Source organism: Dermacentor albipictus, chromosome 8 (assembly GCF_038994185.2).
Source record: "Dermacentor albipictus isolate Rhodes 1998 colony chromosome 8, USDA_Dalb.pri_finalv2, whole genome shotgun sequence".
In the NCBI taxonomy this organism is placed as follows: Eukaryota; Metazoa; Arthropoda; class Arachnida; order Ixodida; family Ixodidae; genus Dermacentor; species Dermacentor albipictus.
In genome coordinates, this window is record NC_091828.1 from 47,964,335 (window position 1) to 47,976,758 (window position 12,424).

Here is a 12,424-nt window from a genome sequence, read left to right on the forward strand (position 1 = left end):
TAAAAGCAAACATTATGAATTAATAATGTTAGGTATGAGTACCGGCTTTCAGCATATGACTAAAAAGTGATCTTGTGAAAGCTAGAAACAGAAAGTTCTATTCATCATAACCGCTTTGTTTTGTGCTTCCTACGCAGTGTAGGATTGGTATGGATTCATTACTCATTACACTAATACATTTTGAACCTACTTCTTTTAGGTATATCTTCATATTAGCCAAACACGTGGGAGCGGGACACTTTGATAAAGCAAGCGTAATATGCATAGGGCTGTTTACCTGCCATTATTCACTATTTCCCATAAAACTCCTGCTTGTGCCAGAGAAAACGTTGGCCATAGAAGTTTGCATTCTTGTCGTAAAGGCTGAACTGTAGTGAATCTATGCAATAAAATTTAATTGTAACTTGACAAACCCTACCAACATATACGACCTCTATATATATATATAAATATATATATCATTATGTCATAAAGATGATTTTTCAGGTATTCTGAAGTTTTGCAAGCAAATGCCTAACTTCGCGGTCATTGAAACTTTTGTATTCATATATACAATGTCATAATTCAGCATGTTTCATGTCATAAATTGGAGGCACAGCTCTCATGCAATGGTTTCAATTGTAATGGTTCCCATCCTTCAAATCTTCAGCTTGCCACTATCTCTTCCTAAGACCACATTCCCCCATTGAAGTTTTTTTATGCTATGACTGATTTTTCACAATTTTCTTTACCTAGAACTTCATCACAACTGTTGAAATTACATCTACTTCACACTATCCTCACTAAATGTGTCTCCTGATCACCGCACCGAGACATTTAGATGGTGTTTTTCTCCATGGTGTAGAATTGTGGAATGCTTTACCTGGTCAAGTTTGTGTTTTATTTGCCACCATGCTGAATGCTTCAGTTTTGTATACATTAACCCTTGAACATGCATTGTATCTTGATTTCTATTGTTTTTGCTTTTTTATTATTGGCTGCATTACTTTGTGTTCTGTACTCCCAACTTCCTGCGGTGGCCCTTCGAGACTATAGCGTGTATACATAAATAAAGGACATAAATTTCAATCTGATGGCTGTGCTAACTTTAACGCAGCCAATGTAGCATTAGACAACCTAAATCTCACACAAACTACAAGAAACAATAAGCCAACGCATGTGTGCAAAAGCAAAATTTACATCTCAACATACTAACATGTACGCCAGACGGCAACCAGCCTACAGTGCTGTACACATCTGGTAACACTAGATTATACTGTGGTCTCCACACTAGACCTCTCTGATGTGTCTACCAGAACACACCAAGCTACTGTGGTGTGCACACCGCAGCGCACCAAGCCACTCTGGTGTGCCCACGAAAACACACCAAGCCGCTCTGGTGTGCACACCAAATCACACCAAGCCAGCCTTGTGTGCACAACAGAACGCACCAAAGCACTCTGGTGTGCACACCCGAACACACCAAGCCACTCCGGTGTGCATGCCAGAACACACCAAGTCACTCTGGTGTGCACACCAGGTAACACCAGACCCTGCTCGTGTTTACGCTAGGAAACACCAGAACACACTAAACCAGTCTGATCTATTTTTCAACTCTGAGTCTTCGAAAATGTAACAAAATACTCGTTTTCGTACCTGCAGGATTGGCCATCCAGTGGGGTGCGATCGGGGACGTGGGCGTACTCCACGACAACATGGGTGCTGATGTGACAATAGCTGGAATAATGCCGCAGCCAATTAGGTCTTGCATGGCGGCTATGGACGGCTTCCTGAGCCAAAGCAACCCCGTTGTGTCGTCCTTCGTCAAGAGCAGTTTGTCCTCGGTGGCGGAGAATAAGGAGAAGCAAAATCTTGTTTACACCGTGGCGCACATCCTTGGCGAGTATTGCTGGTTTGCTATTTCTGAGCTACGGCATTTACAAGTCTCTTACCGACGGTGGTATTACATCCTCGTTGTCTACGCCAACTGTCTTTATTATTTCAGGAAGAAGAAAGTCAATGTTGCACTTAGCTGAGTACACTTTTCTTTTAATTTTTAGTGCCTGTTTTTATTAACCACGGTACCTCAAACACGACAGTGACGCTGAAGCAATCCATATATTTACATTGTCTCTTAAAAGTGCCGATCTGTAAAAAAAAATAATTGATGACATAGTCCAACGACGCTCATATATGCTCGTTGCTTTTATCGCAGGCATCAAAGACGCATCCTTGCTGAATCCGAACATCAGCCTCGGCGAGTTGGGTATTGACTCTCTGATGAGCGTTGAGGTGAGGCAGCTGTTGGAGCGAGACTACGAAGTCACGCTTTCTATGCAAGAGATCCGGCAGCTGACTGTGTCACAGCTCAGAGAGATGAGCGACGCCTGCAGTGACAATGCAGCCACGCAAACAAGCTCTGATGTGGCCAACGGAAAAGATGGTAGGCTCTGACTTTATGTCTTCTTTTCATTTACGACGTTATACTTTGTGTTTTGCAATATGTATATTTGTGTTATTCGGCGAGACGATGAGCGCTTCTTGGTACAACGCTTCATGTCAGTACCCTGTACACGGCATATTTGCGCAGACAATTAATATTATTGCGCGCCATGATGCCTGCTTTATTTTATAGTCAAACAAATTGAGACTTTCTTGTTTGCTTGGCTTTCGGCCCGATATTGAAAAACTCTAATGGAAAGACCAATTTCACTGTTGTATTTCTAAAAGTTGCTAATGCAAGACAATCGATATTTGGTTATTCTTCGGCCAGTGGATTTTGGAAGCACTTGAAAACGTTCGGTGTTTGACTTTTCAAACGCTACTTAAGAGAACTCATGAAATCTGCGTTACTGGCTCATGTACTGATGAAACTTCAAGTAGTTCTTGTGTTCCTTGAGGCACAGATGGACATTGTGCTCGGTACACATGACAGCCGAGCGTTTTTTTTTACAGTTGTATTGTTATCCCCTCCGCCGCGTGTCTTCTACAAGTGGTCAGTGCCCCGGCATGTATCCTGGCCTCCGAATTTGGAAGTGCTTCCTGGGACTTGTGTTCTTCGCCACTAGGATGCTTTTCGTGGATGAATATTGCCGGCCGATGTCGCCTTCTCGCCCAGTTGGTGCGAACTCCTTATAGAAAAGTAAAGCCAGTTCCACGCAGTAAAAGCTGTCAAAACAGCGAAGCTGGTGGTTGGTTTGTCAAGGTCTATCTCATGTTTAGTGCCATGTTCATGAAAGTCTTTTGTCACGTTCTTGTGGTTTCGCTAGATTCGAGCTTCGGTTCCGGATTGCGCGCACCACACAGTTGCGTGAGGTTGTGATCACGCCACAATCTACCACAGACCTTGCAGCTGTAGCCGCACCCACGGTGGAGGAATTCTCTCTTGAACCCTCCGTTGGTACCCTCCGTGGGAGAAATCTCTCTGCGTCGACGTCTCTGCTCGGCCTCCTGCTCTCGAAGTTGGTGTTTAGAATGCCTCTGCTGGCGCTTGGCCTGGGTTGGCTTCTCTTGAATGTAGTAGTTGGCTTGCATCCACCGGCGCTTGGCTTGCGCTTCCCGTTTTCGATTCTCGGCCGTAGCGGCTTCCCTCCGCTGGCGCTTTGCTTAGGCTTCTCGCTCTCGACGTCCGGGATTTGCGCGAGGTCGCGCTGCCGTTCTCGGGCGAGCTCATGCCGCTGCTCGCGCCGAGCGGAATCCCCGGGGAAAAAGAGCGCGCGCCGGCGCAACACCTGTTCCTCTACCCCTCTCCTCCCCCTAACCCGGTGCGCGCTCTACCCCTGCCCCTTACGTGACACTGGACATCAGACGGCGAAGGCTCGACTTAGAACAGATCCGCTGTTAAAATCCATGAGACGCACATTTTGTCTTCAGGCTCTCACAATCTTAGTGCGTCAGGCTCTCACACTCTGTCCCTGCAGCATCTCACATTTCCTGACGCAGGATGTCATCATCTACTCTATTCTTAAGGCGAAACACTTAGGCGCCCATTCCTGCATTGAACGTCGACTTTGACGTCGGCGTAATCGGCAGAACGAACCCGGAGGGCAGCGAAGGATGAACAACGGCGATAGCGATTTGAGCGTGTGAGTAAAGCAGAGGAGGAGGGTACAGCGGAAAAATTAGCCGAAAAGCGGAGGAGAGTATGGCGAGAGGGTGAGGAGAAAAGCAGAGCGCCGCACGCCGCACGAGAGGTGCTCCATGGCGGCGACTCACTAGGCCATCGCGCCATAGTGGCGCGCACCGTCACCCGGTCACCGATGTCGTCATTACTAAGGCATGCGGCAAGCTAGTCCACCAACACCATATGTTGAAACGAAGCGCAGGCGCAAGCTTCGGATCCAGTGCGCACACGCTAATTCGCCTGCGCCTCCGCCGATAGAGAATGCTCGCGCAAGCTTAAGTGCCCGTATTTACGCTTTCTGTCTGAACAATGAGCTACGCAACCATTGGAAGTGCTTCGTCTGCCGTTGCTTCTCAACGAACTGCCCGAGCACAGGCTCAGCGCCACCGCCGATAGGACCCGGTCGTTCAGATTCAAATTCCTTGCTTCACTATAACGCGCACTCAAAACACCTAAAGAGCTGCGCTCAAGTTTTGCATTGGGGTGTATGCTAACCAACGCTGAATATATTGCTTGCTTGGTCGGTCTGTCGGTTTGCCTTTATGTACGGCTTTATATACTTAGCCAAATGGTTATTACGTACAATATACCTACTCAAATAAAATGGTGCTACTGATAATTTGTCTTGAATAAAACAAAAACTACAATAACGCAGTTTTACGATATTCACCAAGGAAAGCGTCCCTTATCAACTATGTATTTCCCAAATTCTGTTTCTCTATCGACAATACGTGTTCAGAGTCAAGAATGTTTTAATGTTCCTCTCCACCGCTTGTCACGTTCATTTTGGGAGACGTCGTGTCTAGCTATCTGCACGCATAGTCCTCATCATCTTCGTCTTTGTGGCAGCTACTCTCCCTCTCGCCTTCCGGTGGAGGAAAACGTGTCTTCAGCTACCCTTATCCGTCAAAGCGATTTACATCCTTCATCAGTGACATAGTATCGATAGTATCGGTATAGTATGGACACCAAAAATTATTAGGCGTAGCTTGAAAAGACAGAAGCCATGAAAGTGAGGAGTTGAGCGAACATCAATAGGCGATCTTTTAGCTGACAACGAGGAAAAAAGTCGCAGGCCTGCGCGGCACACGCAGCACAGTCAGAGCTCCGGGAAGAGCCGTTCAGTAGCAGTTCCATTTTTGGAAGTACGCAGTAGAGGGTCCTGGCGGCGGTGTTTGCATCGTTTTCACGAGAACGAACTGAACTGTTCGCCCGGCGTCCACAGCGAGCTGCCGCTTGTGTTCATCTCGGCACAGTGGTCTCCAGAGCCCGACGTTACCTGGTTGCAGCCAGGTGCGTAGTTCTACGATTCGCTTCTTCAGCAGCGGCTCGTGCCATGCCAGGAGGGCCCATAATGTGTACCGAAGAGTAAACGCAAATATCAGGCTACGCGGCACACATCTCACATCCCTTGACTCGTGGCACGATACGACAGAACAGTAAAGCCCCTTGATAATTTGAAAGTAGCGACACTCATCCATTCGGCGCTTTCGTCCTTGTTTTTTCTCGCCCGCCGGCTGTGCGCGCTGCGCACGGCACCCCTTTTCTCCTTGTCTCCCACTGTCAGACAACAGTATTCGATGACGGCACCTGATTTTAGGCCAGGTGCGCGTCCCAGTAGCCTAGAACATTTCAAAAAATGCTGATAACTTCATTAAGAATGCTGCAACTAACGTTTATGAGAAGGTTGGCTAGTTCTTAAGGTCGTATGAACGGAGCATACTTATGTAAAAGGAGCTTGCAGGCGAGTTCTATACTCCAGGCATTTTTCAGGCCAAATGATAAGATTCTTTGCTTTGTGCATCTGATGTAGTGTTGCTTATGACACATTCCTCTGTGTATGGCTTCTTTTTCTTGCGTGTGCGCGCATATACACCGCAGGTATGTTATGTTTAGCGTACGTTCTTATAATGAATGAGTCGTGAGTACATCGTCAACCATGTGTTTGTCTTCCCAATTTGAAGGTAGCTTTCGTGCAGTGGACTCTAAACTGAATAGGACAGTTGCGCAATTTCAGTGCGTGCAAGCGTGAATGCCCCCTGCACGTGCGAACGCTACTGCACATTTCCTGTATCCACGAGAAAGCCAAATAATAATAGTCAACCACTCACGCCTGCGCGGCAGTCCCATTCGAAGCAAATTCAAGAAGTGAAAAATAATTCAGGAGTTGTCTCTTCAGGAGTTGTCTCAATCAAGTTGTCTATGTATGCGTTGACTACAATGTTTTCAGAATTTTTTCAAATTCTTTGCAGGCAGCAATTTTAATTCATTTTGTTCCTCTTCAAACATCTGTTATAGAAGGGCGTTCCATTCAAATAACATAGTCGTCGCTCATACGGTAATTCAGTACTGTTCCACTTCGTATGAGCAACTTGCAGTTATTCATTTTGACCTCGCAAATGCATTTCATCGCTTCCGGCATTTCTTTATATATTCTCTTCAAGAAAACGCAAATGTTGGTTGCACAGTGCCTAATGACATTCGACTTCGTTACAGCCACTGTATAACTCACTTCGTTGTGAATGGTAGCCCCACAAATCCGTTCTTTCGTGAAACAGGATTTTTCTAGACAATTTGATTACTGTGCCATGAAAAAATCTTTACAAAGAATAAGTACCGATTCCGTTTCCGCCGCCGTTTTATCGACCAGTATACATTAGATTACTAGGACATTAGATTACTAGGAATTTGGGCAAGAGTGCCCAAATTGCTACTTCTGCCTTCTACAGAGACCTTTTTTTCAGAAATTGTTATTGCATAAATTGAAACCTTGCCAATTAGAACCCGCGTCGGAAACGGAATATTTTTGGTTCGTCAATCCACTGTCACCTCTGGAACGCGAATAAAACTATTGAAGACTGTCTTGTTTATTCTAAGGATGTCATATTGTTCTGGGGTGCCCTCCATAGAAATTTGGGTAAATATTTTGTCGTAAATTTTTGCAGTATCCGAAATCTTGTGGTTCCCTGTGATCACGTATCATTCGATGTTTCTAATGAAGGGTCTATGGAAAACTCGTTTGCAAGACCAAAATGCAGAAAGAAAAATTTCCCGAAGAACGCATTTTGCTCCAGTGATTAAGTACTTAAAGCACATTTAGGATCGAAAGTAGTGTCGACCGGGTAAATATACACTTTTGATAAGGTATTTAGCGTATCCTTTTCAAGTTTTTTTCGTGATTTAAGTTGTTTCCTTGTACTAAACTTTTTTTGCAAGAACTGCTGGTTCATTTGTCATTATTTGTGGCTACCTGTGGCTTATAATGTTTTATTTCCTATGCATGCATACTGCATTCAATTCATTTTAATAAATACCATGTAAAAAATTTGGGGACAACTAACCATTCCTTATAAGTTAGGATTTCGAAGGCTCATTTAACGGCGCTGAGCGTTTCTTCGGCATTTACTCTGCGATCAGTGTCCCATAGCGGTACGTGATGCCCGAACAGCAAGCAGCAGCAGCCTGCATTGCCAACGCCGCATGCCACCGACGATGCGGTGCCCATCGGGCGACGTGTCGCGACGATACCCTCTCCCCTCACGCAACGCCTGGCGCGCTGGGATGACAGCAGGTGTCCGTTTTCGCCCGCTCTGCTCCGCGGAGGCGCATCACGTGACGTAGCATCGCAACGAATAGCCATTCAAGTTTAAGAGCGGTTTCGCTGCTACAGATGACATCCACCGAATTTTTCACTCAATGGGCCGTTTGACGCTTTCACATAACGAAAAAAGCTGGTGTGGCGCAGTGGTAAAGTAGCTGACTTCTGCAGAGAGAGCCAGGGTTTGATTCAGGCGGCGTCTGATGTCTTTTTTTTTTCTCATTTCGGATGACAGCTGCGACGGACACCGGCGATGGACAATATCACCAATTGCAACGGCTGTTGGATTGAGCCTACAACAGCTTATGCTGCAAACATCAAGCTAGCCAGGCCATGTAATGCGTAGAGCACACATAACCGGTGGACCATTCGGGTTACAAATTGGTGTCAAGGGAAGGGAAGTCCGCTCGACGAAGGCAGAAAATGATGTTGGCTGATGAAATGAGCAAGTTTGCAAACGCAAGTTGGAATCGGCTAGCGCAAGTCAGGTGTAATTGGAAGTCGCTGACGAAGGCCTTCGTGCGGCCCTGGCCATAATGGGAAAACACATATAACGCAAATGACAATGGAGTAAAACAGGTCACCAAAAAGGCACTAAGTGGGACCCCGTCAGTGCTTTCGCAAATCTCATAGCTAACCATGGCATGAGGATCCCCGATCTATTCTGTCGCTATATTTCTGAATTGTTATCGGCATGAAAGTTTGCCTCTACTACTCTTCACAGTCGTGGTATTCTAACATTGTTACAAGCATGTCCTCTGCGCTGTCAGCAATTTCATTTTGTTCTTACTGTCTCAATGATTACTCAAGATGTCCTACGGAAGAAGGAAAACAGATGTAAGTTACTATGTCACAGCGATTTTTAGTGGTTTATCCAGTCGGGGCTACTTGTCGGACTTTAGCGTGCGAAATGAACACTACGCTAAGGTGATATACTGAAGCATACTCATTTCTAGAGCTTGTCAGATGATTTGATAGCTTCATGGCTAAGGGAGCTGCTTTCGTAAGTTCTGTACGCAGGTATCAATTTGTTATGAAGTTATACCTTGAGTGATCTTTATACAGTTTAATTGCATATCATATCCGAAATACATCAATAAACATCTCTATTTTATATATGCAGTGCAGATGTCTGTTGCATTCGTTGATCATGACAGTGGTTCGAACACTTATGTGCATCTTGTGTCTATTTCCTTTATTTTGCCTCCGCAGGTCAGTAAGGAATCACGGATGGACAGATGTCGGCTGAGCCTGCGAAAATGTCACGCTATCAGACTTGAGCGGCAATGTAGAGTCATTATGCGCCGTCGTGCGCAGCTCTAAAGGGGACTCATGGAATTGCATCGGAGCACAGAGTTGTCCAAAAATAGTTTCGGTGTAGTTCTTCCGCAGGTTGCAGGCAGAATGCCGCTGCAATAAATATTAGACACTGGCACATTGTCACAGATGTTTTTACCATTGCTTATCTTTACGAACCTTGATAACCGGCTAAATAGGTTGCACTACATAGTAATCGTTTGAAGTGCATAGAATATGGCAACTGAGGACAGCTGTCGTGCACCTGAATTTCACCTAGCGAGCAAATAGTGCATCTCAGCTGCCGCGTTATTCACAAACTCCAATTATTATGTTGGACACAGAGAACAGTTATTCGTACAACCACGAATAGACACAAGTAAATAATAAATTAAGGAAAACTGCCTTCCTTATAATAAATTATTCGTCTGTGCATATCAAAAATACGTTTAAGTAGCTTGAAGGGATAACGTCAAAAATCAGTAGCCATGTGCCATCTGTGGTGTCGAGACCAGAGTGGATTAGTAACATGAAACGAAGTCGATTTGTAGAAATACTACATTGTGAAATTGCATGTAAAAGAAAGGCATCAACTACTGCATGTTCGTGGACTAGCTAGTCAGAATCTGCACTGTTTATTACAGGTTCGTTTTTCCTTCAATGTAAAAATATTGCTACGCATGATTGTGGAGCCCTGTAGAACGGATGAAGTTCACAAAATCGCAAATATCCATGACTCCAATTGACCAAGACTGGTGACCGTTTTGTTGAAGACCCAAACGATCCAAGTGACTCGTATACGTCTTGCAGGTGGTATGGACCCGCTACATTGGCGCATATCAGAACGGCGCATTTCGAAGAGCCGTCATTATATAACCACAGTGCAATGTATCATAGGCGCACTAGCGAAACTCCCACGATCTGTACATCCTCTTGGCAGGTCAGGCCTCCCAGTAGGTATGAGAACTTGCGTGGTATACCCAAGTGTTTCCTTGCTAATGTCAATTGTTTCCGCGGATAGAAGGTTCCGCAAAAGATATGTGTACGCTACTGTCGAAGGACGACAGGCGGCGTCTACAGCAACATGAACGGTTACAATAGATCGTCCAATCCAGAAGACTCGGGACTAGGCGTAGACAAGCTGCCACCCAGCGGCTAAAGTTCACCGCTACGTTAACTGAGCAGGTGTAAGCGAGAACCTACATTTTCCCGGTGCAACCTACAGCACTTCTTTGTAATTGGAAATTGCGTCAAGGTGTAACATCGGCTGCATTGTGTACAGAAGTTGAAACACAGGTTAATGGCCAAATATCAACTTCAGCGCAGATGAAATGACGTGGTGCTATTGTAAGCTGTGACATGCAATACAGTCTGGTGCACTTATTAAAGTTCGTTGCAGACCTCATGAGCTGTGTGGCATCTCCAGTAGAGGTAGAGTAACGCGTACACACGATTATGCTAGAACAAAACGTACTATGACTGCATCAAATGAAACGATGCTCTTTGATGTGCTGTATTAGAAGCTGCGTGTGAGTTGGCGTCATGGTAAGCGAAAATATAGAGCCACTTCTTATGCGGAACTGGAAGCCTTAGCGACTACGAAAGCAAATATACCGGTACATTGAGAAGCGTCGAAGACAACGCTCAATGTCCACCTTCTCGAAACTAGATCCTACAACACATTTATCTGGGATTTCGCACGTCGTTTCTGCACTCTCGTCTTGTCCAACGCGCAAGTACGTGCTTCGAGCCTTGACCAATATTCAGTGTGAGAAAGGTACAGATAAAACGAGGCTTGTGTTCATAGCTTGCTGGATTTAAAGCAAGAATGTTGGTGCTTAAGCGATAAAAGTACAAGGCAACGGTAAAAAGAGGGCGATAGAGGAGGCACGGATGAGCAAATAGCCTGGAATATAACTCACCAACTAGCGCAAGCAACCATTTACAACCGCAAGCTCGTAAATCGATGCACACGCGCTGGTCTTCAGTGATTCAACAAAAAATAAGAACTCTCAGTTTCGCCCGATAGGCGAAGTATCGTTTGCGCCGGAAAGTTTGTAGAAAGCTATGCAAAGTATGGATAGCGGTTTTATCTGCCGTATGAAGTTGTCAACAAAGGCATACTATTTAAATTAACAAGCATGGTGTCACGCGCACAACATGAACACATCTCACTCAATAACCGCGGAACCTCGCATTCAGAACTCTGGAGTGAGGAAGCGCGGCAGCAGCAGCGAGTGAATTTATCTTCGTGATGCCTCTCACATAATACGCGAAATCACGTAAAGAGCGCACGGCAGACTCTGTACCTATCGCAGATGGCTTTCAAGACACAGCGGCCCGGTCGGCCGCGCGAGCCCGCCCGGGCCGCCCAGCGTAGAAAGCGCCACCTCTCCTTGCCCTGCCACCCGAGCCTTGCAAGCGGCAGAAGACGCACGCATTCTCCCCGATTCCCGCCGTTGCGTGAGCGAGATTGAGCCAGATCGGCCGTTCACCCCCGCACGCTTTCACTGCCACATACAGCATACGGCGCACGGCGAGGCTTTTACCGCCCTTCAACCGATTAGCTAACCTCACATCTCCAGCATTCTAAAACTTGTCTATGCCTATCCGCTGGGCGACGGCGTTGGCAGAAATGCGCCTGGAATGTCCCCATATATACTATTGCATGAAAAGAAATAATAACGCGGATGGAACCGCGGCGCCATTTGCCGGTGGAGTTGGGGGCTTCCGTATCGCTAGCGCGGCCTAATTTCCCCTGGGTGCCGTCTGCTGGCCGAGTACTGGCATTATGACGTGCAAAGAGAAGTGGCGTTACCTAGCGGTGAACGAAGTAAAGCTGCGTGAATGAGGAGTAAGAAGGATTGGAAGTCGCGCCCGAGTGATGGGACCAAAGTGCCTCCAAACATCAGAGGAGACAGGCTTTGTAGACTGCTTGGAAGCGCAAACAGGGTTTTAAAGTCAGAGGCCGAGAGTTACAAAGCGCTTCTTTCTGAAGCAACTTTCCATAGCCAACGACGAATAAAAATTTCAAGAATAATGACGTCTATGTGCTTAAACATTCGATGAAGTATATTCACAGTTATTACAATATGTATAGATTGCAGCAATAAGTGCGCAATTGTGAACATATGCATAAGCGCGCATATCTATATAAACCTGTCCATAATGGGCGACTAATAAGTTACATAAACGCGTGCATGTAGTGACATAACCACAATCACCGAATCTTTCCTTGCGTATAATATAACGAACATTGCACGAAGGTTTTGCTTAACCATCCATTCCAACATGTCCGTTGAGTCCGTCGATTTTCAATCTTGTATATATTGGTCCACCAAAAGTGCCTCCTAGCACAGTCTTGATTTCTATATACGAAGATGACGTCTGCATTTGGAACGCGAGTCTTGCTAGCTGCGTGTCCAAGC

The 12,424-nt window shown here is 45.8% G+C and overlaps 1 protein-coding gene across 1 annotated transcript in view; it reads left to right on the top strand.

Annotated features, from left to right (window-relative positions):
- LOC135910195 (fatty acid synthase-like) overlaps positions 1-9,107 on the top strand; it is a 181,493-nt gene extending 172,386 nt beyond the window's left edge. Inside the window, exons 25-27 of the mRNA XM_065442247.2 lie at positions 1,642-1,878; positions 2,195-2,422; positions 8,913-9,107. Of these exons, the coding sequence (XP_065298319.2) occupies positions 1,642-1,878; positions 2,195-2,422; positions 8,913-8,920 (473 nt within the window). The 3' untranslated portion in view covers positions 8,921-9,107. The remainder of the gene's footprint in view (positions 1-1,641; positions 1,879-2,194; positions 2,423-8,912) is intronic.
- The last annotated feature ends 3,317 nt before the right edge of the window (positions 9,108-12,424 follow it).